Source organism: Polyodon spathula, chromosome 4 (genome assembly GCF_017654505.1).
Source record: "Polyodon spathula isolate WHYD16114869_AA chromosome 4, ASM1765450v1, whole genome shotgun sequence".
Classification (NCBI taxonomy): domain Eukaryota; kingdom Metazoa; phylum Chordata; class Actinopteri; order Acipenseriformes; family Polyodontidae; genus Polyodon; species Polyodon spathula.
Window position 1 is genome coordinate 92,546,308 of NC_054537.1, and position 27,480 is coordinate 92,573,787.

General features: G+C 38.2%; 1 protein-coding gene across 7 annotated transcripts in view; it reads right to left on the minus strand.

The window, feature by feature from the left end:
- LOC121315132 (TBC1 domain family member 5-like) overlaps positions 1-27,480 on the minus strand; it is a 160,747-nt gene that overhangs the window by 15,153 nt on the left and 118,114 nt on the right. For 6 of the 7 annotated variants that reach the window (XM_041249074.1, XM_041249069.1, XM_041249068.1 and 3 more), the window contains 5 exons: positions 14,391-14,476; positions 12,356-12,612; positions 11,395-11,457; positions 9,385-9,545; positions 3,523-3,622 (listed from right to left, as the gene is read on the minus strand). In XM_041249074.1, the coding sequence (XP_041105008.1) occupies positions 3,523-3,622; positions 9,385-9,545; positions 11,395-11,457; positions 12,356-12,612; positions 14,391-14,476 (667 nt within the window). The remainder of the gene's footprint in view (positions 1-3,522; positions 3,623-9,384; positions 9,546-11,394; positions 11,458-12,355; positions 12,613-14,390; positions 14,477-27,480) is intronic. The other variant, XM_041249075.1, reaches the window with a different exon arrangement.

A 27,480-nucleotide genomic window follows, 5' to 3' on the forward strand; every position in this document is an offset into this window, starting at 1 on the left:
TGCTACACTCAGTCTGAAGAATTTACATAACTTCTGGTTGTCCAAATTTTCAAGCAGGATATTTGTGCATAGACATCCATTTTCTTGTTTACAGTGTGTAGTATTTTAATTTCCCGCTTAGCTTGTATATAGTGACATGACAATCACAGCACTGTGTGCATGGTGAATAGTACACGCAGGCACATAGCACAGCTGTACAGTTTCATTAATGTGATTTTTTTTTTTTGTATGAAATACAAATAATTTTATTTCTTAAGAGTACTGTAAAAATCGCAGTATTGGGCTAATTTCATGATTTTCGTGCAGCCCGTGAAATCGTGATGTTCATAGGGCCGTAGCCAAAAGGTCCTGTGCCTGACTGAGCAGGTTTCCACAGCGGGGCGCTCAAGGTTGTAGACCAGTCTCCTGGGCCAATAAGGGATTACTAGGAGCACCTTGGCCTGGTCCTGCATGATTTTCTACGGACACAGTGGGAGCAGGCCGAGCAGTGAGAAAGCATATAAAAGTTGCCTCGGCCACTGGTGTGCCAAGGCATCTATTGCCACCGGGTCCCCATCAATTATGGGAAGAGTGGGCTGACTCCAGGCAGACAGAGATCTATTTCTGCTCTCCCAAATTTGGCTCACCACTCGTGTTGTGTTGTCTGTACAGAAAAACACATGTCTCTCTCGAATCTCCTGCAAAAAGAAAGAAAAAAACCTGCCAAGGGGGCTTCCACACACACCTGCAATTTGCACACAGTGCCACAGCTCAGACTGGATGCATCCGTGGGCTCAGCCTCCATTTTGGTGATACTGCCCAGCACAATACCGAGGTATAGATGGGCCGGCTGATTCCACCAAGAGAGTGCCTTTAGACACTAATGAGACACTGTCAATAGGCGGTCGCGGTTCAACGCAGAGGGCGCATGCGCAGAAGACCCAAAGAAAGGGTCTGGGAAGCTGCTGCCATCAAGCCCAGAAGTTACTGGAACGTCACTACCGTAAGTGCTGTTGAGCCTAAAGAGCACTAAACAGGCAGCTATTCTCCACACTCTGCCATCCAACAGACCTGAAGGCCAAGCACATTCCTAGATAGGAGGCTGTCTGAGAATGTGTGAGCTGGCTTAGTAGGGTTTACCATAAGGCCCAACCGTTGAAGGTGGCCAGTGACCAGTTCCGTAAGGGCCTCTGCCTGTGATGGAGACTGAGCACAAATGAGCCAGTCGCCCAGATAACTGAGCACTCCGATGCCTCTGACTCTCAGTGAGGCCAGGATAGCTTCCATGCACTTCGAGTAGGCACAGGGAGCTAGAAAGAGGCCAAATGACAAGACACGGAACTGAAAAGCAAATTGCAGGTGTTTCCTGTGCTTTGGTTTTATAGGGATGCGTCTCTGCGCACTGGGTCGGAACAGGGATGGTACCACGTCGGTACTGGTGCGGTGGGCACTGGGCTGTTACAAGAACGGCACCAGGTTAGGAATGTTGCTGGTCAGTGACCACGGTACCGGTACGGTACGAATCCACCAGTTCACAGTTAGCAGTGTACAGGGATGTCCACCTGTACAAGCCACTGGAAAAACCAGTCAGAACACACAGGAGACTGAGGGAAGCCTGCTTGTTAGAGGTACTAACAGCATTCGCAATGGTGATGAAAAACCAGTCACCAAAACGGCAGCAAGATACTGTGGATGAGACAACAAGCAATCTCAACTGAAGCACATATCTTGCTGGCTTCAAGCAGGGGGCACAAGGCCGCTGCAGGACGTAACAAACAACAGGCTGTAGTGCACAATATACGCCGAATTAATAATAACAAAAACAAACTATTACAGCATAACTTTATTATCGTATAAATTATGCAAAACACAATTACCAAAAATTATACAGGCATAAGCAACAAGTACTTATCTTATACCAAGCTCTCCTGTCAGGTCAAACTTTAAAGGAAACATGACATTGAGTGAGTGTAGTATACTTATGTCCTCGGGGGCGGGCCATGACGGCGTCACAGGCTCGTCAAGCAGCTTTCATATATCTTATTCTGGTTTATGGGTCTTTATCAGGTAGATACCCATATGGTAATGATTACATTTCATACTTGAAAGGGAACAAGATGTCATTATAGAAACCGCGATTCACTAGCAGAGACATTTTGTTCAACAAGGAGATTTGCTAAAACAAAGGCAAAGTAATTTTTTGTGATTGGTGAAGGAAAAAAGTTTATCAACGGTTTTCATAGCAGGACCATTTATTGAGGGCTAAGAAGGGCAGTGTTTATTTTTAACTGCCAGTGCTGGGGCTCCTTGAGGAGAGCTACTGTATTTGGAATATTTGCACTTGTCAGCTCAATAAGGAAAAGCAATCAATATCGTTGACAAATGCTTCAAGGTGTAGATTTTTGCTTTTGTAATATAGATAAATCTTGTCTTTTACACAATACAAAATGTGGGAAAGGGTTTCAAAACATGATTAGTGTGACAGTAGGATACAACAGTCCATCAGAAACTGCACAATTGTAATGCAGCCAGAAGAAGTGCTTGTGCTGATTTGACAGCGCCTAAGGGTTTACAATACACTCCCTGTCAGTTTGGCAAATTGAAAGAAGGTCATTGTTCTGCTATAATGAGAAGTTTCTCCAAGGAGCCCATTACATTGCTTTAGAGAAGGAGGCCACACAAACCTCTCAAACATCACATTTTACCCTCGTATAGGAAAAGGTGGTTGACTCTTTAATACCAGCAGGCAGTCAAGGTCGATTTAAAAGTGGAAGGGTGGTAAGGACTGGAACATAAAACAAGTTCCCTGGTGTGAACCATTCATCTAATTCATAATAACCTTATATAGTATATTTAAAGTTGTGCAGAATTATTTGAACAACACATGATAATGACATACAGTAGACAACCAACTACTGATGTTGCAATACAATTATCCATTTTATTTGTAACACCTAGATGTGTATTAAAGAGTTTTTATTTATTTCATTTTTGAAACTATACAACTACTGTAGTGATCATAAAACTACAAGATAGCAGCTTGTATCACATCATCATTTTGAAGGCAATGTAACTTTCCAGCCATTTCCACTAAGCTTTGGAATATAGTGTCAAACGTTTGTGAAGGTATCTGATTTAGCCCGTTTAGGGAAGGATTTAATGGGGAAATAAAACAGTAGTATGTATTGTTAACTCCTATTAAAACAACAATGCTGTGAAGTGCTTCATTTTTACTGGGCAACACCTGTAACTTTATTGAGAGAAGAATAACTTCAAAACACTAAATATAAACAAAGTGCATCTTATAAGAAAGAAGACGACGGACGCTTTGGCCAGTGCCTTCATCTATGTACTATCAGATTTCTTTTCTTGAACGAGGGTTCCCATCACAGGCACTGAAAAGGTAAAACAATTTAGAATATGGTTGGGGGGGAGGGAAAAAAAAAAAACAGGACAACTTTCATAAAATGGGAATTTGTTAAACTTGTGACAAACATGCAGGCTGTTGAGTGATAACAGGTCCTGAGCTGGTACTTGACTTACCGATGTGGACATTCATCATCTTAGCACAGTACTTTGACATGGCTTCCAGGTCATTGAGCTGCCCTTGAAGAAATGAGATCTGGCCCTCTAGGTCCTCCTCCTGTTAGAAAGCAGCAGTGTTAGGTGTGAATTACTGCAATCCAAACATATTACAGGCCAAAAGAAAATAGTCCTGCTCTTTTAAAGCAGCGACTGTCTAGGCTTTTCTTGGGATTAAGGATAAACATGAAGTAGACCCATTCAAATGTTGTTATAAATACAGATTGTAACACCAAAAATATTAAGCCTTAGTCATATGCTTCTACAACTATGGCCAAAAATGTTGCATCACCCTAGAGAATTAACTGATTTTGCTTCATAAAGTCGAAAGAAACCTACCGAATAATGTTAAGTTAACATATTGAATTACATACCGCTTTATTTGAAAAACTGAAATGCAACATTTCAAAATCTAACCTGAAAACCTGAACTACTATTATGGCTTCCGGTAGTATCTTGGATTACATGATGTTAAATAAAATATCTAAATCATGTTCATATCATTTAATTACATTTTTTATTATGTTTCAATCCTACAATTCTAGCTGATGCAACAATTTTGGCCATAGCTATAGTCAGTAAGCAGTAAAGCAGATAACTATCCAGCTATGACATTTATGGTACAAAAGGGAAAAGTATACAGAAAAAAAGAAACACCAGCTTTACATATTTTTTTCTTTTAAAAAAAATGGGGCAAAGTTTGATACTCCATTAAATACAGACACTGTAGAGCACTGTAGGTTTGACTTAATTAAAAATCTGTTTGTAGGGCTTTCACATCTACCTCAATAAAGCACTGTCTTAATCATAAAAGGAAAGTAAGCGACATACGGGCAACCCTGGGACTCAGGATTGAATGGTCAGAAGGCAGGATCATAGATCTACATAATGTCTAATTTTAAAACTACACATTGATTAAATATGGATCTGTTATAGGTCAATGCAGGGAATCAGCTTGTGGGTTCTCCTATATCCTTGCTTTAGGAAATGACCTCTCTTGTGAAATGAGTTCAGATGAAAGTAATCTTCGATAGAATGAATAGAGAAGTTATATAACTAAAGCTTCAGTTATAGGTCCCCTATGTGTTGATTAAAACAAATCTGCGAGTTCTAATGGAAGCACAGGGAAACATTGTTTTGTAAACTGCAGCCTGCTATTCTCCTTAGTGCATTTCAAAAAGAGGTCTTTAAACTTGCATTCAATCCCAAAAATGTGGAAGCAAATTCACTGCAAGAAAATACACTCTAAAACCTAAATTACTATGACTGCAATGTACTGAATCTAGGTGATTGTGAACAGGCTGCTGTAGGGTGAGGTGTCAGGTCAGAAAGGAGAACACACGCAGACAGTACTGGCAGGTGAAAACTGAGACTCTGCGCTGCTCAGTGTTTATTAAACAAACAAAAGAGTTTAAACAAAAAACAGCAAACGGCACTTTGGGCCAAAATAAACAGACAATCAAAAACGTACTAGCACTAAACAACAGAGTCGAATGCTAAACAAACAATTGCTTATAATTTACTTTTTTATTTTACTCTCCTCACTCTCTCCCATTCTTTCACCCTAAACACACAACCCTGAGTGAGTGAAAAGTGCATCTAGATATACTGTTGTGCCAAGATTCAATTACCAATTCATTATTCACTTGAATTCCAGCACGTGAACTAATTTGTGCAATACCGTACTATTACATACTTTAAATGCAAGTGAGGTGTTTTTGCCATCCCTGTGCATAAATACAACTATATATTTTAAATCACTTGTGCTACACAGACCCATTTATATCTTGTGCACCAATACCTATACACCAACATGAACACACCACATGCAACACAAAATACACACAGGGGCACAGCACATGGCTACAGTAATGTAAAATGTAACCATAATTGCATTTATTATTATTATTATTATTATTATTATTATTATTATTATTACTTATCAGATCAGAATATAATAAGTCTACAAAAATGGTTTTAAAAAATAAAATGCAACTTACAAACAAATGAAACCAAATACACAAAGTACATGTAGGTAATACAATATATTAATATATAATATTTTAAAAAAAAAACAACACACACACACAAATATATAATATATATATATATATATATATATATATATATATATATATATATAAATAAAGGAAAAAATACAAAAAGATATTAGGAATTTACAAATAAAGATTGAATACGTGGGTTTTGAGAAGATGGCGGAAAGCAGTAAAAGACTGAACAGTCCTGAGGATAACCGGGAGCTGGTTCCAAGAGAAGGAGCGAGCATGGGGGGAAGGAGAGTGAAGAGAAGGAGCGAGCATGGGGGGAAGGAGAGTGAAGAGAAGGAGCGAGCATGGGGGGAAGGAGAGTGAAGAGAAGGAGCGAGCATGGGGGGAAGGAGAGTGAAGAGAAGGAGCGAGCATGGGGGGAAGGAGAGTGAAGAGAAGGAGCGAGCATGGGGGGAAGGAGAGTGAAGAGAAGGAGCGAGCATGGGGGGAAGGAGAGGAAGGAAGGAGAGCATGGGGGGAAGGAGAGAAGAAGGAGCGAGCATGGGGAAGGAAGGAGAGGTGAGCAAGAAGGAGCGAGCATGGGGGGAAGGAGAGTGAAGAGAAGGAGCGAGCATGGGGGGAAGGAGAGTGAAGAGAAGGCATAACTAGTCGGCCAGTAGAGAATGAGCGGAGGGGGAGAGAGGGAATATAAGGAGTCATGAGGGATTGGAGAAAGGGCAGTATGATGAAAGAGCAATAGGCAAGAGAAGGGGTCTTAAATTGCCAGTGGAGAGTGTGAAGCAGAGGGGAAACATGACTTAGTTACAGAGAGGAGAGATTTAGTTATAGAGAGGAGATAGTTATTTACAGAGAGGAGAGAGTTAGTTACAGAGAGGAGTGTTAACCACAGAAAGGAGAAAGTTAGCTACAGAGAGGAGAGTCAGTTACAGAGAGGAGAATTAGTTACAGGGAGGAGAGAGTTAGCTACAGAGAGGAGAGTTAGTTATAGAGAGGAGTTATCTACAGAGAGGAGAGAGTTAGTTACAGAGAGGAGAGAGTTAATTACAGAGTGAGTCAGTTACAGAGAAGAGAGAGTTAGTTTCAGAGAGGAGAGAGTTAGCTACAGAGAGGAGAGTTAGTTACAGAGAGGACAGAGTTAAAGAGAAGAGAGAGTTAGTTATAGAGAAGAGGGTGGTTTATGTGGAATGCAAAGGACGGAGCCCAGATTGAATCGAATTGAGCAGAGAATGTTTGGTGAGAAAGGAAGCCAGCTGACAGTGCACAGCTCTCTCAGAGGAATGGGAGTTGAGAGTTTACACTTTAGTTGTTTGATTTATATTAATGTATGTTGCATTAAGTGTCACCTTTCCCCAACCAGAACAAAATTCAATTTCAAGTCCCTCTTCTTAAGTGCAATGTAGTCAAGCGACAATCAGAATGCACTTTTATATGCTAAATTTATGCTGACATTAATATAAACTATATGATTAATATCCTCCTTACCAAGTAAATGGACGGTTCTATCTGGAAAAATAATGCATACATGTAAATCAATTATCTGTCTCTCCAGGGGTATTCTTTTTTTTTTTTTTTTTTTTGTGCTGTCATATCACTAATCCCATACAGGGGTGTTTTCACTTGTCCTGCCCTTGGACATTGTTGTGGGCTGCTTTGCAACCACAGCGTGCTGAACCAGCCTGCCCCAGAGGAGCTTTTCCAGTGTCACAGAGTTACGGCACTCTGTTAATCTCAGCTGCGTAGCTCCTTGATTCATCTCAACTGTATAATTGCTAATATCTTGCTTGACTGAGCTCATAATCCATGGTGCCAAAATAACAGGTGGGCTGGATAGGGCCTGGGACCCTCACACTCAGTGTTTCACTTCACTGGTGCATTAAATCTATGGACCCTTAGGGGATTTTTTTTGTATCTGGTAAAACTCTCTTGTGATGCTTTCTGAGCTTTCGTGGCATTACTGCATCTAGCAGAAAAATGAACTGTAAGCTTTAGATTAAAATATTTCTCACAAAAATAGAGGAACACGCTAATTATTGTACAATATTGTTACCAAAAGACATAGTTAAGAAAAAAACACTATCCATTGTATGCACATGTAAAAAATTAAAATAAAATAATATAAGAGAGAGAGAGAGAGAGAATATAACATATGGGTCAGAATAAATCACCACACAAGAATATGTCTCGAGTTAGTTTTGAGCCGTAATGCACGAGTGGTGAAGCCACAAGTACCAGCTCAAAACTAACGAGACACATTTCTGTGTGGTAATTTATTCAGACCCATATTATTATTTTAAATATTCTTTGTTTCTTAACTTCTAGTTTTGTTTTGTATATATACAGTAAGATGCCTCAACACAATAGACACAGATTCAGATATTCTCAAAACTAAAAACAAAGTGCTAATCAGCTTTTATCATCATTTCCAGGTAATGCGTGTGTGACATTCTAACAACAAAGTTCAATGACAGCTGGATAAACACCTCTAGATGTACTGTATGCAAAGTCAAGGTGAACAATTTCCATTCAGCTTGTCATACCCATACAAGTTTCAAGTCAATACAACAAATAGTCAAAGAGATACAGAGATTTCAACCAGTACGTCAGCCATCAAACCAGATGGGCTGTTCATCGGAGTGCTCCCTACTGTGTCCTTTTAGAATTGGTTGTTACTTTCCTGTTTCTGAATGTGCTGCTCTTGCTCCTAGAAGCATGCTAACATGCACCTCTGCTATACTGCTGGAGACACACTTCCCCAGTGAGGGATAACAAACAGCACAGCAATCGCAATGATGCAGAGGAATATATTGCAGGGAAAGATTTAGCACAAGGAGCTGTGATTCAATAAACACAATTTCAATGTATAGGTCAATCCTAGCAGCTCACTTTGTTTCTGGGCTTCATTCTTGGTGTAGCCTGGGTCTTTCTTCAGTGGTAGCCCACGAACACTGCAGCAAGTATTAAAAACATAAATGAGTGACTGTTTCAACACTGACACTCGCTTAGTAAGGTGCTTGGACTGGAACTGATTTTGAATTAATGCAGTTCCAGTAAGTAATAAGTTGGTTCTAATCACAACACCAATTATGAAATGGACGGAATATTTTCAAGACCACGTATTGGTGTAGGTATTTTTGCTGTAATTAAGTGAACAATTATGAAAGAGACATCTGTTTCCAGGACATAACAAAACAAGTTAACGTGGGAAATCTAAATCTAAAATCTAAATCTTGCTTAAGTAGGTATATGCCCATCCCGTTTTTGCTAACCGATTTTCTAATGAATACCAGACATTTAAAGGCAAACATGAGTAGAAACATCATTCACTCCCCACGCATCTCATATTGTGAAACTTGAAAGAGAAAGGATTTCATTCCTGCAATTACTAAGTGCACATATCGACATTTTAAAGCCACATCACTGGTACTTCTTGAACTATTCTAGATATTCCTCCATCTGCCTGAGTTGCGTGGAATTAATAGTGAAACTATGACTAGGACTTATTGTAGCACTGCTAATTGCATCTTAAGGATCATCACTTAAAATGCAGAATTAGAAATGAAATGCCAGTCAATACAAAAAGGGAAAACGCCAGCAGACACAACTAAAACAGGGATACAAATAATATCTCTTCCAGCGTAACATCTAACAGTTTTAAATTAGTATACAATTTGGAAGACGGAAAATGGTATTTGCATTAAAAGACCAATACAGTCTTTCCCCAGGAGCTCCACCTCAGAGCATAGACGTTCTGATCAAAGCCGAAGAGTACAGAGAAAATGCAAAAGTGATAACCCCCCCCCCCAAAAGTACTTACAGAATCTTTTTTGCCCATGGTTTTACTGTGAGAGCGGGAGCGAGAGATGTTGAATAAGGTGTCTTTCTTTGTCACAGATAAAGGTGGGGATGCTGAATGTTCCCTCCCGACTGGTAAACTCTCCGCACTGGGGGATGAGCTGACATTCCTGGAACCTTGGCCTACAATATGCAAGAAAGGCAGTTTAAACTTACACAAGACTTATTGTGTAACAATCAAATGTGGGAAAGAAAAGGAATTTCTACATTGTAGGAGGTAGAATAACAATGCAGCAGAATACTTGAAGTATTTGTTGTGAATCTTTCTGCATTTTATTATTTATTTTTACTCTTATGAAAAGAAATAAAAGCAAATGTGTTTCAGAGATATGGAATGCCGAAGGATCTTTTTAAATGAACGTGTCTATGATAACGCAGAACAGTAATGCAAATGCACAGTGAAACAAATCTGAAACCATCACTATAGTTATATAAAAAATAGATACAGTATACTGATGATTTGATCTTGTATCATGACTCAGACAAATGGAAATTGTAAAAAGAAAGTTACACTTAATGTTCTTTATTACAGCTATGGCCAAATGTTTTGCATCACCTAGAATTTTAGGATTGAGACATGATTTAAAAAATAAACAGTGGACCTCCTTTCCTTTTATTGAATTCGGATCTCTGATGATATTATATATATATATATATATATATATATATATATTATATATATTATATATATGGGTAGCAGTTAACCCTCTAACTTCTGGACAACATTACACCTCACCCCTAGGCCCTTTGATAACACTGGTTCTGTTCTGATCTTATCTTGTGCTTATTGTCCTACTGATACTTTCTGGTAACACAGACACACCCTATTTTCAAGCTTGTACAAACTGTATAAATATCAAATGCAGCCCCACTTGGGTTAACAGTCTCTTTTAGACTCTTCCCTTGTGTACATTGATTAAAATATCTAGAGCTGACTATAAACCTGAATCCTGAGCCTCTTTGGATAGCGGAGAATAAATCCACTACAAAACAACAAAAACAACAACAACAAACAAAACATGATCATAATTTAGATCTTTTATTTAACATCATGTAATCAAAGAGACTACAAAATGATATGTAATTCAATATGTTAATGTAACATTATACAGGTTTCCTTTGACTTTATGAAGCAAAAGTAGTTAATTCTATATAGAGATGCAAACCTTTTGGCCACAGCTATAGAATGTTGAGATAAACAAACAAGCATAGACAGGCTTGTACTTTCAAGCACAGGATTCATGCTGCATATCTCTTTTATACTGTATTGCTATGATGATAATAATGTTAGCCATCACACCGATCGGCAGATATCAGTAAATATAAAATATTATCTGGAAATTCTGAAACTAGACAACCTAAAAATGCCAACGACCAACTTCATCTGACAGCTCATTTCAAATGAACTCATTTTCACACTGCATTGGTAGCTGTGCTGGCAATCTGTCAAAATGAATAGGAATAACAATTAACAGGAACTTAGTAATGCTTTCATCTTCCCTTAATTTGCAATTGTCATGTCTGTTAAAGTTGGCATACTTATTCTATTTTATACAAACTGTAAATGAAAAAAAAAAATACATGCAAACGATCTACTGGTGCGTCCCAAAAAAAAAAAAAAAAGATTTAAATGAGTGATTCTTAACGACAATAATGCATTGTTCAAAGATCAACAGTAAATGCATGCTAACACAAGCAACAACGTACGCATGCCACCTTATATTAATATTTTATTTCTAAATGCTGATCCCTATAACATCTATTAGCTCCCTTGAAATTCATGTTGCAGTTTTATTAAAGTGGAAACCTCCAGCTGGTTAAACAACACCGACCTCTAGTGAGAAGACAATGGTATTGCATGGGTCAGAAGAATGGGATGAAAATGTGAAAACTACAATCAGCAGGATGTACACACAAACAAACTGCAATGCTGCAGTCAAGGAAAGCCTGGGGTTGCCATGGCAGCTGTTACCTTGGATGTCAGTTACAGTCTGGACAGGAATAGAGACCTGAGCATCGCCACCTGTAACTACATCTAGCAAACACAAGAATCTCATATTTAATAAGGTAAAAGGGTCGATTAGCAGAGTAACAAAGCAAACGCCTCTTAGTTTACTTTCCATTGATGATGGCAGTACCAAGTTTACAAGACAGATTCCACTGCAAATCTTAAGAACATCAGGGGATCAGGAACTAGGGAGACTGTGTTGCAATACATGTTCCGTTCGCGAGTCTCAAAATAAAACTGTTCAAGATTATCAACCCAGTAAAACGGAACCCTTTGTATACCAGGCAATTAACAGAGATGGAAATTATTATTATTTTTAACAGATCAATTGGCATAGCCTCATAAGTTCAAATACTGAACAATAAAACAGTGGGCTAGATGGTTTGATGTAGGCAGAGTATATGATATTATTTAAGTAACATTCAGTAAAACTGAAATTAGTTCACCTTACACAGAATATACAGTAGACTATAGCATGCAGTTAATGTTTTATTTGCCAACTACTGACTACTTATTAAAAACACTGTTTGGCAGCGCCAAGTGGCAGAAGATGAACCCCACTTTTCACAGGGGTACATATAGATACCAAGATATTAAAAATGATTTTATAGAATATGTGACGGACAAACAAATTATAAATACAATGTATCCAGTAGTCTGGCATCAGCTCTACTATTTATAGTCTGGTTTAAGTTTTCATATTCGAGTCAGTTGCCTTGAGGTATTATTCTACTAATTTTACTTACTGCATCCTGTCCTCAAGGTCCTGCTACAAAGGGCACAGTGGACTGCAAGATCAGCATTTTAAATCGAGGCAGTGACTGCAATTCATTTTAATAGGAGTCCCCTTCATACACTAGTCATTATACTTGTATCTATTCTACCAGATTGTTTCACACAGTGAGATTCTGTTGTTGGTTCTTACCTTTGCTAAGCTGCACAGGCATGCTCTCGGATTTCAACAGCCTGTGCTGTGTCAGATGCGGATGCTGCTGCTGCTGTACTTGGGAGGTTTCATTCAGGGACCTTGTTACTGCCAAGGGAGCAGCTCTGACATCACTGTTGATAGGGACTGCACTACTTGGATTGACTGAAATAGCAGGGGCGATCAGCTTCCGGCCAAAATTCAGCAGACTGCTCGATACCTTGTTAATGTTGAGTGGAGCAGCCTTGGCACTGGCACTGAAAAAACAACACCACCACCATCCAGTCATCTAAAAACTGCAATGCAAGTAGACAGAGCTCCTGGATCTAGGCTGTGGTACACTGTCAACCAACTAAAGTCTCCTTCCTTATATTTAACATGTAAAATGATTTTTCCCAAATGTAAATAATAGAAGTGTTAATGGTTTACAGTTTAAAAGTTATCTAATTGTTGAACCTTTTGAATTTTGCCTGTCAAAAATGGGAATACCAAATATACCTGTTGATGTAATCACATCATGTACAGTGTAAGGCTCATTTATATCATAGTCAATATTTAACTTTTTTCACACATATAACTACCATAATTTAATATATGTGAGGAATCTCACTATCGACTGGGGAGCTTTGAAAAGGCACACTTCCACTTCTATGTACATCCAAAACAAAACTTAAAATGTTTGTACAGTGCAGTTATACCTTCTTTGAAAAACAAACAAAAAGAAAACAACAAACACAAACAAACAAAACCCTAAGTCCAGGTTGGAGAACTAACTAAACTTTTCCCCAGTCCTGAACTATAATCAGGACAGATATGCTGTTTACCGGTCAAAAAAATACTTGTACACACAATATACATTTCACAATATACATTTCACTCACAATATACATTTCACTCACAGTATACATTTCACACTCACAGTATACACTTCACACACTGTACCTGTTAACCACACCGGTTCACCCTCCCCCAGGTCTCTTCACAGGCCCCAGCCTTCATACAGACAACCTACAAACACTTGTGACCTACTTTTATACCTGCCTGCTTAATCACAGGCAAGTGTTTCCCCCATCGTGGCTCTAATATATATATATATATATATATATGGAAGACACAGGCTGAGCACGTATTCTGTGTCTTCCACTTTCGACAGACGGTTTACAGTGAGGTGGTATTTTTAGAGGCATGGATTGTACAGCCAAGTCAACCACTTGCTGTTTTAATAAAACAATCCACCACATGTCACACATTCACTTTTTATTTGAAATGGGATGCTATTTTAATATAATCATTTACATTTTTCTAACTATTGAAACTAAAGTTAGTTCAGTGTGCACAATAAATCCAAGATGGATATTTTTTATGGTTTACTTTTTTTTTTTTTTTTTTTAGTTTTTGTTTCTGATTGTTTCGGTGAAAACTGATTAATAAAATATTTCAATTTAAATCTAAAAATATATTTCAACAGCCTGCTATGTCAATGGATCTGAATCCAATACAAATGCTTTGGACTGATCTGAAAAAAGCCATTTTCAAAGCATCTGAAGACCGTTACCAACTGGGTTATACAGAGCTCGACTTCGTATGCAAGGCAGAATGTGGGGCCCAGGTAGATCTATAATTAATAGATGTACACACTGTGTGCCCAATCATAAACATCTGAAAGCTGTAATCAAGGCAAAAGAGGATCACACATCAATATCATCAGGGGGGTCACCCCCGTTTGTGATCGTTGAATTTGTTTAAAACATTTATTTTTGTTAACTAAAATAAAACACATGTTTTGGAGGTCTTTCCACCATATTAAGTATTGGAACGCCAGTTAACAGATAATTCATGGCACATTATTTGTAGAGTGATTTACGAACATAAATCCGAATATAACATAATTCACATTAACGTTATGATGTGTGTGTGTGTCTAGATATATATTATTATATATATATATATATATATACACACACACACACACACATACATACTGTATCTGTGTTAGGTATTCAGCATGTAAATTATTAACCCTACAAATGCTTACCGAGTTTTATTCAACAGGTCTGCTCCACAGGTTTTGTAATAGTCTAAATTCTGTTGAAACTGGTAGTTCACTGGTCGAAGGTTGTTCTGAAAGAAGCATTAAAAAAGTTACATTCATCTTGTCTGAGTGGAAAATGCATTTTTAAATCAACCTACAAGTAATACTTCATTTGTAACATATCAAGTGTAACCTACCGGGCCTTGCTGGACAGGAAGCAGGTTCTGCTAAGAGATATAAGCTCACAGAGGGGAAGCACACAACAAACAGATGATATCAACACTTTCAACACTTAGTATTAAATATCTTACAGTAAAAGGTTGAAGTGTGGCAGATCTCAAGAACTAAATATCGATATTTATTGAGGAGTAATAGTCCAAAATAAACATGATAATGATTTACTTCAGACATTTATCGCTAAATCTCAAGAATAACCAAGGCCTTTAGCAATATGCTCAACAGGTAAATGTCCGAAAAGCAATATATTTCTTCATAATTCAAAATTTTACCACCTTACTTGGTAAACCTTGTAAAATTTTCCAGATTAGAACTTTCTGTAACACACACACACACACACACACACAAGAACTTTCGTAACACACACACACACACACACACACACACACATATATACATATATATATATATATATATATATATATATATATATATATACTTTTAATATAGAAATAAAAGAAACTATCACAGTACATCAATCACCAGTAACAAACTGGTAAAAGACTACTTTGACCAACTGTCTTAAAATGTTCAGTACACCACTAGATGGCAGAGTTAACACAGCAAACATTTTCATTAAACACTGTTATACCTCACTGCTTGCCTGCTTACAGTAAGACATGTTGGGGACCTATTAGAAGGAAACAGCCTTATGGGTAACATTTTCTTTGTTCTCACAAACTACAAACAAACAGGCACAATTCCCGATATCCGAAAAATACCTACCCGAGAAAAAAAAGAATATGTAAAGCACCTAAGGTAATCCCACCTACCGAATAGGCTTAAACAAAGTGAGGAAATAAAAGCCTGCCTGTTCTGGGATATATTCCCCTTTTCTCCATACACAATTATCTATTATCGTATAGCTCTCACAGACATTCAGTGAATGTTGCCTTTGTTTTTCCTCATGAAGCTTAATAAATCTAATCACAGGATAACCACATTAAAATGAAAGGCTGCCTCTAGGTGAATCCAGTTTATAATTAAAAACAGATGTGTCCATTTCATATTTTAACACAGTAAGTGAAAGACAGAAACATCCTTGAATTATCAGTTTGCTTCATTAAACTGAGACGACTGATAACAGTGTTAAAACAAATTCCATTCATTAAACCAAACGTGTTTACTTGCTAAGTCCAATTGATGTTTACTAATAGAAAAGGGATCAAATATAAGAGTAGGCTAGGGTAACTGAACCAGATACTGATAGAAATATAAAATAAAAACAAGATTTTTAATTTTATTTATTTATTTTTATGTTTTTTGTTATGATGGTAAAATGGGTACCAATTATAATAAGTTTTAAATAAAATAACTTTTACCTGCCCATGCCTTTATCAACCTTTTGGACAACAGTGAAATTAACTAATAGTTGTTTTTTTTTCTATTTGTGATCTTCCTTAAACCTATGCATACAAAACATGAGGTAAAAAAAGGTAAATGGCTGTGGCTGAGCTAAACGTGAATGATGAACAAAATATAATAAAACAGAATTTCTTCACTTGTTTACCTTTGCAAAATAGTACCCTCACCATACACAGCATTGCTTGCATTAGGTAACCATACTGTAACCTGTGAACTTGCTCAACATGCTCTCTACCATGCTGAAGAGCTAATAATAATTTTCCCTCACTATACGCTACCAAGAAAATAAACCTAACACAAAACACAACACTACTATAAAAGTCTGTGTCTTTCATATATTTACAAGGAAGTGACTTAATACACATGTGAATATTAAGCTGGCGCTGCTCTTCAGTGGGATTTGGGATGACTCCAATTCGGCATGCAGTAAACAAAGCTCAGAAGGGTAAATAACACTGATAAAAAGTAGGCTGAAGTATCCCCCCTGTGCCAAAAACAAGACTTGAATTCAAAGGAACACCTTATTGCCACAATACCCTGGGAAAAGTAACCATCATTAGAGGAGAGAATTGCTCAGCTGTTTATAAGCAGGAAGCTCTGGGGGAATCTTACTAAGCCCAAAAGGCATAGCGTTACAGGGTTACTCAAACATATGTTGCAGGTATTTTAAATACATGACAGGTGGGCAAAACTCAACCACCGAAGAGAAGTTTGTGTTATTTAATCTGTGCAAAATAGACTTAATGTAACCTAGTAAAGAGAAATATCTACAAGGGGGATTGCAAAGCATATCCAACAGTGAAATAATTAGGTGTTTGAGTAAACAGATGTTACCATACAAACAAGACAGCGTGCTGCATTTCAAACATTAAAATCAAGTTCATGACTACTTCTACGACAACTATCACTAACAATAAAAAAAAAAAAAAAAAAAAGAAGAAATGGTAATGTCTCACAAAGTCCCCTCTAATCAAATCAGCAGGAATACAGGCAGAAGCTACTCAATAATAATAATAATAATAATAATAATAATAATCATCATCATCATTTTCGAAGATGTCCCTTAATCAAATAAATGGTAAGCCCTTGTTTAGTCTAAGGCAATATTATTAAACATCTTTGGTTAATCTGCAGACTTCTTATAATGACAATTATTGTGATTGGTAGACTATGAGATAGATTTGTTCTATTATTATTATTATTATTATTATTATTATTATTATTATTATTATTATTATTATTATTATAGTGTTGATAATATCTGTACAATTGTTTCTGGTTCTAGTAATGTACTCCTACTTTGTAAATATGTTATATAATTATAAGTTGATAATAGTCAGTTTTTCTACACAGCAAAAAAGGGCCAAAGTATTCCACTGCAGCTGATGAAGGCTTCAGAAATAAAGGGTTTGTGCTTCATCAATTGAAACCCATTTTAAAATTCAGTTTTGATGCTGTTATTCTTGCCCAGTATCTGCTGGGACGGCAGTTTGAGGGAGTTGTTCTTACCCAGAACTGGTAGTCTTAGCTGTTTAAGAAAACTCTAGCAAGGACTGAACAACACTTTCTAGAAATATGTTACCCCAAATAATTAGTATTATTTTCAATACAATTGAGCTGCAACTGGTATACAGTGTAAAATAATTTAATTAAAGAACTGTTGTTGAACAATGCAGTAGTAGTAGTAAACTAGTAAAGATGTTAAAAATTAGAAGAAAAACATATTAAGATGTTGCTATTGTCATCTTCAAAGTGCATCCCTTAGGTGGCACAGCCACTGTGTGAAGTGATACATTGACTGTTTCACAATATGGACACCTGCACAAGTTGGTGGCTGTGTCACACTGTAAACACCTACAAAGCAATTCAGATATGCTGTATTGTGGCTAAAAAAGTAGTGGTGACAAAGAACAGTCTTGTTATGCTCAATATATTTATTGTCTCACTGATCCCCACTTCTTAAATAAAATCCTCTATTCCCCAGTATTGAAAATAACAATTCAGAGCTTCTAAAAAAAAAAAACATCCCAGATTCTAATTTCCATGAGGTATATTAATCACCACTTCGATGGACCCTCTTAGAAAGTGTATGGAGGTGAATGCATAGTTTGTCACTATGCATTGGGTGAGGTGTGTTATGGGAGTTTGACTAACATTAAAGTCATCATAGTTATTGCTCGCAGGATTATAATGATCTGCTGTCTTCAACTGAAATACAACGTTCATAACATAATTACTATTGTTGTTGTTGTTGTAGTTTATTATTATTATTATTATCGACTACTATACTTCTATTATAAGAATAATATCGTTAGGAGTAGCCTCATGTAGAAAGTTTTCAGCAAATAATAATAAACTACTACTACTACTTGTTATAATAATAATAATAATAATAATAATAATAATAATAATAATAATAATAATAATAATAATAATAATAATACACATCAATATATACCTACAAACATAATGTCCCTAATCATCCACTGACAACACCAACGGCATATTGCACTTCCATTTAGCCAGGCAACACTGCTGTTGCTGTTTCAGTAGACAATACTGTTCATCCCCACTGCCCTATAACAGGGCTCCTACTGCGTGTAGAGCAGGGAGTGTGACACTGCAGCATGTCTGTGTTGAAGACTTTCCAGGGCAAGGTCCATAGTAATGTTTCAAATGTATTTTTTATCCTTCACAAAGGGCTTTGTAAATAAACATATGAAATGGCCAAGTGTAGGAAAACAGAATAAAACAGTCAATTCTAACTGTCCAGGCTTGCCGAATACTGAGACAGCTTAGAATATCCCTTATCCAAATATGTGAGTAGGGTTTTCCTAAGATTCTATGAAGCTATACATTTTGAAGATATATTTTAGCATCATTCTTAATTAATGTTTTTGTTAATAACATCATTATCTTGATTTGTTGATACATGGATGAAAGGAAACAATGTGTCGACCCTCGAGACTTGTCAAATTACTATAGTAGGGTACCAGAACACTGAACCTCTTCCAAACTACTCCTGAAGCCTGGTCCCAAAGGTATCATTACAGAACCATTCTGTCAGAGGTAGGGTACTCAGGGAATCAAAAGGAAACATGAGACATCTTTATCAGCAGACAATTCTCCACCTGTGACCCAAGAGTTTAATAAGATTACCAATAACAGTTAACCAATACTACGATACAAGACACATAGAGCATCTCCAATAGCAAAGTAATGTTATACTGTTCACCACCATGGAACAATGATCAAGCTTATAGTGGGAAAACTAGATTGTGAACAATAAAAATGTACTGACTGATTATCTTCTCTAGCAAGCTTCAGATTCTTCAGCAACTCAGAAAACACTGTACTGTACTGCCCTATTTGCTTCAATTGACTAGGACAGAAATATACCTTCAACAATAATGCCACCATGTTAAGAATTCAATTAATATCATGTCCTGTTTCAGTCACGACATCCTGGTGGCTTCTTAAAACTCAGAAATGTAAAAAAAGCTCTCTAAGTTCCATGCACTTCTGATTCAGTAGAGTGAAACCATTAACCTGCAATCCTGTGACACTGCACAGAGTGGATAACAGATCAACAGTAAGAAAAACAAATATGGAGTTTTTATGATCCTGAGCAAATGTAGTACTCTGTATTTAATTTCATAATGTAAAAGAAATGCATGACAGAAAATGTATTAAAAAAAAAATACGGTACAATATTTTTAATCATTTGTCTTGTAAACTCTGTGGAAGTAAATGTATGAAGACATATGACAGAAATACAATTAGTTCTGGTTGTAAATCTCCTTCTCAACCTGTGAGGGTGCTAATTAGCCAAAGGAAAAGTATCTGGACGGGCAGGCCTGACAGTTCGAGGTCAAGAAAGCGGATGGAAGCGAGACTCTGTTGCAGGAACATATTGACCTGGAAGGTAAATGAGGTAGCAGCTGCAAGCTATAGACACAGCTGGAATCGTTTACCAAGGGATCATGCAGGGTAGCATAAATGGGGTCAGAGAAACGTTAATCTTTTCCTTCACTTGGGTTGTATACGTAAACCTGGAAGGACTGAGAGCTGCAGTAGAAACTGCAGAGGAATATTTGTGAGTGTTTGTTTGTTTTGAGTGTTAGTAATTGTCTTGTTTATTGTATCACTAGATGGCTAAACACATTCCGGAGCTGTCACTTTTGGGCCAGCACAAGCCGGAACTGCACTACATGAACTGTCAACAAATAACCTGTTATCACCCACCACGAGCACTAATACACACACCCGGGACTGGTGACCATGGGTTAGTATTATGCGGCGGAAAAAGTTTATTGTTTGGGACTGTAAACCTGTTTGTTTGGCTCCGCGCATTACACATTGTTGTGTATTGCCGGAGTGTTTTTCTTTTGTTGGTCACCAGACCCGGATTACAAATAAAACCCCAGTTTCCTACCGGATTACAATTGTTTGTGATTTCTTCTGCACTGCATCACCTCTACACCTGTTCACAATCACTAGCCAAATTGCCACACGTGGTGTCAGAACACGGGATGGATTACAATGCACTGGCGGAGCTGCTGGAGGCTCTAGAACACAGGCGGGACGTAGAGAAGGAGGGAGGAGCACTATACTGCGCTCATTGAGCGGGTAAGGCTGTCAATGTCCACAGCGCAAGCTCCTACCGCAACACCCATTATGTCTGCACCGAAGGCTCGGGTGATGAAGATGTCAGCGGAGGACGACCCGGAGGCGTACTTGGTGGCATTTGAATGACTGGCTACCACTGCGGCTTGGCTGAGGGAGTTCTGGACGAGCCAGCTGGGACCTTGCCTGATTGGGGAAGCTCAGGCAGCCTACCAGGCTATGAGTGACCTCAACGTCGCCAACTATGACCTGGTTAAACAGGCCATCCTTCGCTGCCTCAACATAATGGCAGAAACCCATCGGGCACAGGGAGTACCGAAGATCCCCTGAAACACGCCCCATGGTGCACTGGCTGACCCCAGAAAATGAGATCGTGGCTCAGATGGAGGAGGCAATAGTGGTGGAGTAGTTCTGCCATGTGGTCGGCGCCGATACCCAGGCGTGGATATGGAGCCACAACCCCGACACCCTGGAGGAGGCCGTGCTGCTGGCGGAAAACTTCGAGGACTCCCTAGCTTCTGCCTGGGTGGAGATACTGTCGGCCCCTGCCCTTCAGAACTGCCGACCCCTACCTCTCTCTCCTCCAACACCACCCCCACCATCCATCCCGGGACCCAGACCTCCAAGACCGCCGACCCCAGGTCAGGTGGCCATCTCCTGTATCCATGGAGACACGGCAGCATACCCCACCCTAAAAGTATACTTATCGGTAGGACTGATAAAACGCCACCTCGTAGTAGGGGTGGCGGAAAGATTGCCACACCAGGTTTTCTGGGCAGAGATTGGCCAAAATTCCAAGAATTGATGCAAATAATGGCACTCTCAACCACACATATAAACATGGCAGGAAGAAAGAAAAGGGAACAAATTGGTGATGTGTTTCCTTTTCACTCTGAAATGTTTTCCCCTATTTTCCCCCCTAAAAAAATGAATAAGGAGAGACGGACCGCGAAATGGGAGGGTGCATCTTTGAGACAAGGCTGGGGTCTGGTGGGAAAGTGCTTGAATGGTAACAAACGCCAGTCAAAGGGAGTCGGAACGCAGTGTGACAGAGAGGGTGAGGTTACTGGGCCAACCAGGGCAGATGCTACTCCAGCCCCTCTCAATGTACCAGACATGTGGTACTCAAGCGCGGACATATTGTGGGGCCAGTACAATGACCCGTCACTAGTGCATGATTGGGGGCAGGTCCGGTCTATTGAAGGTAAGGATGTTGAGGGCGCTGGGGAGCTAGTAGATCCACATTTCAGTATCAAGGGGCGATTACTGTATAGAGTACATCTAGCTGCGGGCACAGGACCTGTAACACAATTATTGGTTCCCCTGTCTTGTCAGACTGAGGTCATGAGATTGGCACATGATATCCCTTTTGCGGGGCACCTCGGAACTGAGAAGACAAGGGAGCAGATATTAGCCTGATTCTATTGGTTAGGTCTTCATACCGATGTGTCGAGATATGTAGTCATATGCCCAGACTGCCAGAGAGTAGTGCCTGGTCGAGTGCGCCCCACCCCTTTGGCTCCACTGCCGATTATTTCCATCCCTTTTGAACACATTCCAATGGACATAGTGGGCTCTTTGCTACAGAAGGTGTATAAAATATTAAAAATACGTCCCATTAGGATGTCTGTTTATCATCCACAGACGGGCGGTTTGGTGGAACGCTTTAATCAGACCTTGAAGTTGATGCTGAGATAGTTTGTAACACAAGAGCAAAAACATTGGGCATCGCTTCTTCCCTATCTCCTTTTTGCAGTGAGAAAGGTGCCGCAGAGTTCGACAGGGTTCTCCCCCTTCGAGCTCCTGCATGGCCGACGGCCTCGTGGCATCCTCGATCTGTTGAGAGAGGGGTGGGAGAAGCACAAAGGCTTGTTCCAAAACTGTAGTGAAGCATGTGCTCCTACTAAGAGATCGCCTAGATTTGGTCGGTTGTTTGGCCCAGGACAACCTTAGATCGGCTCAGTATCGACAACAACAGCATTACAACAAAAATGCACTAATTCGAACCTTTCGATTAGGAGACAAGGTAATGCTGCTACTTCCCTCATCAGAATCGAAATTGTGTGCTAAATGGCAGGGGCCATATGAAGTGATTCGGGCTATAGGGAAAGTGAATTATGAAATTAGACAGCCGATCGCCGTAATGAACGTGAAATTTATCATGTAAATTTATTAAAGCCCGGGCAGGCAAGGGGGGGGTCTGTTCATAGCCCCAGGCAATATAGAGGATGATTTAAGCCACTGTCCAAAGACTCCTAGCACAAAAATAATTTCGATGGGGGAACAATTGGGTCCAGATCAACAACGGGAGCTGTGTAAGCTTATTGAGGAGTTCAGCAATGTTTTTTTTGACTTGCCTGGCAGAACTAATTAGGTTGAATATGACATTATCTCTCCACCAGGTGTCATCGTGCGAGAGAGACCGTACCGGATCCCAGAAAGTTGACGAAGTGGCGTTCGCAAAGAGGTGTGGGACATGCTCGAGCTTGGGGTGATTGAGCCTTCTAGGAGCGAGTGGTGCAGTCCTATTGTCATAGTGGCCAAGAAGGACGGCACCAACCACTTCTGTGTAGATTTCAGAAAGGTGAACGCTATTGCCAAGTTCGACGTGACGACAACAACAACAACAACAATAATAATAATAATAATAATAATAATAATAATAATAATAATAATAATAATAATAATAATAATAATAATAATAAATATATGAACATTATATTTAGGTTCCGTATGCTGGATGTTTGGGCGACAACCCATGTCCTGCTGGAATCAACAACAGGTTTGCAGCTCAAGTAATTACTAATATTAGCAGCTGAGGTGTCTACAAGTACTACAATGTAATCATTTTTCTGAAATAAGCAATGTTTTAAAAGATTTGAAAAACTTCCGACCCAGAGGACAATACACAAGACAATGCTAGTGATTGCAGCTTCAAAAAATAAAAATAAGAACATTGAGATATGACCTGGTTTACACTTCTGGAATGCGAATTCTGAATTCATTTATTTTTATTTACATAGTGGAAACAGTATCAGGGTCCAAACTGGTCTTATCGAAATGACACAGTAGGATATAATTAAGCAATAAGGCACTTGAGGGCGTGGGTTTGTGCTGGATTTTGTCACTTCTTGGTGCGTTGTTAGGCACGAGATGCAGTCGAGTCTCTGCAACCAACCAAGAAATGACCATATCCATCACACCCACGCCCTCAAGTTCCTTACTGCTTTTATAAAACAGATTTATAAAAGTTTTATAAAAAAGGAGAAATCTATAGTTTCTAAAGATTTATCAACATTTTGAGGTATAACCTTCCACAAGAAAATAATAGTCCCTATGAACTAAAAATAATATTCAAGTAAAACATTTTCTTTTTTTTTCAGTAAAAGCAATACTTCTTTTTTAATAAAGACTATAAAAACCTTGCTTTGTGTTTCAGTTAATTGTTCTGACTTTAAATAACTGTAAAACAACCTTAGTAAATTGTATATCTGTGAGCCCTTCCTGCATATTCTATGTAACATTGTTGCTGGTAATTCACTCCCACTGGCTGTAGCGTATACCAAACAGCGCAAGAGTTTAAGGTGCCTTGTTGGGATGAAGATTATTAATTAAATAGTTCACTTAGTCAATTTGTAATTATTTTTTTTTTAGAAAGTTTACCAGCCCAAGTTGCTTGTTTTGTGGTATTAATTTCATTTGTAGTTTTTTTCTAGCACTTCTGTTATATTTTGTACCTGTAAAGAGAGTGAGTGCGCTTGCAGTAATGTAAATACTGTCGAAAATATAAAAAAAAATCCAGTTAAAAATTAATGAAATCACAAAACAACGATTGATACCAACTAAAAGTGAAATATCTGACAACTGGATCTGACCAAAGTTACAGAAAATGACTGGCAAGTACTACCAAAACAGTGTCTTGTTTAAAATAGGAAACTGATTAATAGTGCAAATTAATATAAACTGGAAAATATGAAGAGACACCTTGATGTCTTTAGTATCTTCCATGACAGCAGGTATTTTGACAGGTGTTTTCTTTGATTTTGGTGGCGCAGTGATACATGGTTAGCACAGGTGCAGTGATTTGCCTTTGTTCCTATGTAGTTCCTAATCGTGACATTGTGCTGGATATTGTAACGCCTTGGAACACATATGGACCAATCCAGCATTCTAACAATCCATTTCATAACAGTATATATTGAACACGCACTGTTCCCATGGTACAGTACCAGCCATACCATATTTTATAGGCATATTTTTTGTTTCCATTTCTTTCCTATCCAATCAATAGGAAAAAATGGAAACAAAAAATTACAATGGACGAGGAGTCTGAAATGTACTGCAGTATAAATCCTGAGTCCTGAATCTCTGGCACACTATGCAACTGTACTGAAAAGTCTACCGTAGAGATGTTTGGATTTTAAGGTGTTGACATAAACTTGAAATCACAGGGAGAAGGTGCAATTCTGTTGCAGATGCAAATGTTATGTTTACTTGACTGTCAATCCCTCATGGGGAAAAGCAGTCTAAAAAAACAAAAATGTTAACATGAAAATGCTGCTAAAACCCTTTCTTGTCACAAAATGCATTCTACTCTTGCCTGTAGGTGGCTGAGAACATCTGGCTAGGCAGAAAAAAACAATATGTTAAAACAACATTCAGCTTTAATTGGGTTGTGGTAAGGTTTTAAGAATAATTCACTTGGCCATTTCTGAACGCCAATGCATGTATATGTATGCAAGTAATGTACTGAATGTAACCTGGTAATTTCATAAAAATGTACTGTTCTCAAACTCCGTGTACACACACACATTACTAAGGTAGTGCACATTTGATGACCCATCCATTTCTAGTGATGCATTTCTTCAATTGTTCATCAACTTCTATTTTTAATTTTGCTGGAAAAGGCTGGAGGGCCTCCAAACATTTTCCAACAGTTTTTCAACTGTATCAAAGTGATCATATATACAGTTTTCCTCTAGGCCTACTGCTGTTTGTTTAAAAGAGGATGTATTGTATCTGTATACAATCTTATGTTTACTACTACTGTACCTCCCATTCACAATAGAAGGAAACTTTTACTTACAATATGTACATGTGGGGGTTTCATATTTAACGATGCATTTTATTCATATGCAGTATTTATAAACACACACACACACTATATTGCAAACCCCTGACCAATTCTCTCATATTACCGAATTACAAATGGTACATTGAAATTTCGTTCTGTTTTGATATATTATTTTTAAACACTGAAACGCAGAATCAATTATTGTAAGGTGACATTGGTTTTATGTTAGGAAATATTTTTAAGAAAAATAAAAAACTGAAATGTCTTGCTTGCATAAGTATTCAACCCCTGTGCTGTGGAAGCTCCCAGTTTGCACCGATGAAAGAAATTGCCCTAACGAGGACAAAACTACCTTACCATTGGCCTCCACCTGTGAACCATTAAAGTTGCTGTCACATTTTCTAGATAAAAACCCCATTGTTGAAGGATCATTGGTAAGGCTGTGAATCTGAAGGAAAATGAAGACCAAAGAGCATTCTACAGAAGTTATAGATAAAGTAATACAAATGCATAGATTAGGGAAAGGGTACAAAATAATATCCAAGTATTTGGATATCCCAGTGAGCACAGTTGGATCAATAATCAGGAAGTGGAAGCTGCATCACACCACCCAGGCACTGTCAAGAAAAGGCCGTCCCTCAAAACTCTGCGCTCAAACAAGAAGGAGGCCAACAATCACTTTGAAGGAGCTACAGAGTTCAATGGCTGGGAGTGGAGTAATGGTGCACTAATCAACCATATCAAGAGCTCTGCATAACACTGGCGTTTTTTTTTTTTTTTTTTTTTTAAGGTATCTGTGACCAACCGATGCATATCTGTATTCCCAGTCATGTGAAATCTACTGATTAGGGCCTAATGAATTTATTTCAATTGACTGATTTCCTTATATGAACTATAACTCAGTAAAATCTTTGAAATTGTTGCATGTTGCGTTTATATTTTTGTTCAGTGTATATATATATATATATATATATATATATATATACATATATATATATATATATATATATATATATACATATATATATATATATATATATATATATATATATATATGCATTTATATATACACACACACCACACACACACACACACACTGTAGTCTCTGAGTATAGGAACACCTCCTAAGAGAATACTTCACCTAAGGGAACACCCTTGTGGTGAAACTGAGTTTTTACCGTTGTAAATGCTCTGGCTAAAGGAAAAGGAACTTCACTTAAAAGAACACCTTTTTGGCACTGATAGTGATTCGTTCACAACGGATACAGTACAGTTTTGTAACCTGATAACTCATCAGTAAACTTCAATTAAAATGGTTTATTCAATCTTTCCAGAACCACCAGTGTCTTGTGGCACACTGATTGGTTTATTAAATATTTCCAGAACCGCTGTCATATTACTCAATTGTTTTTTATTCTGACTTCCATGACTGGAACTCATCGCTTCACCATTCTGTTAAATCATATGCATGTCTTGTATATTGCTGCTGTGTTGGGGTGCTGTGATAATTTAGTTTGACAGTCAGCTATTAACGTTACTATAATACATATGTATTTATTGATCCATATTGTGCCTGGTGGCTAAATCCGACTTAGAGAACACTTCAGCTATAAGAATACTTTGCTTGCTTCCAGAGGGGTGTTCTCTTAGCCGGAGATTACTGTGTGTCTGTGTGTGTCTATATATATATATATATATATATATATATATATATATATATATATACACACACACACACACACACACACACACACACACATACAGTGCCAATAGAAAGTCTACATCCCCTTT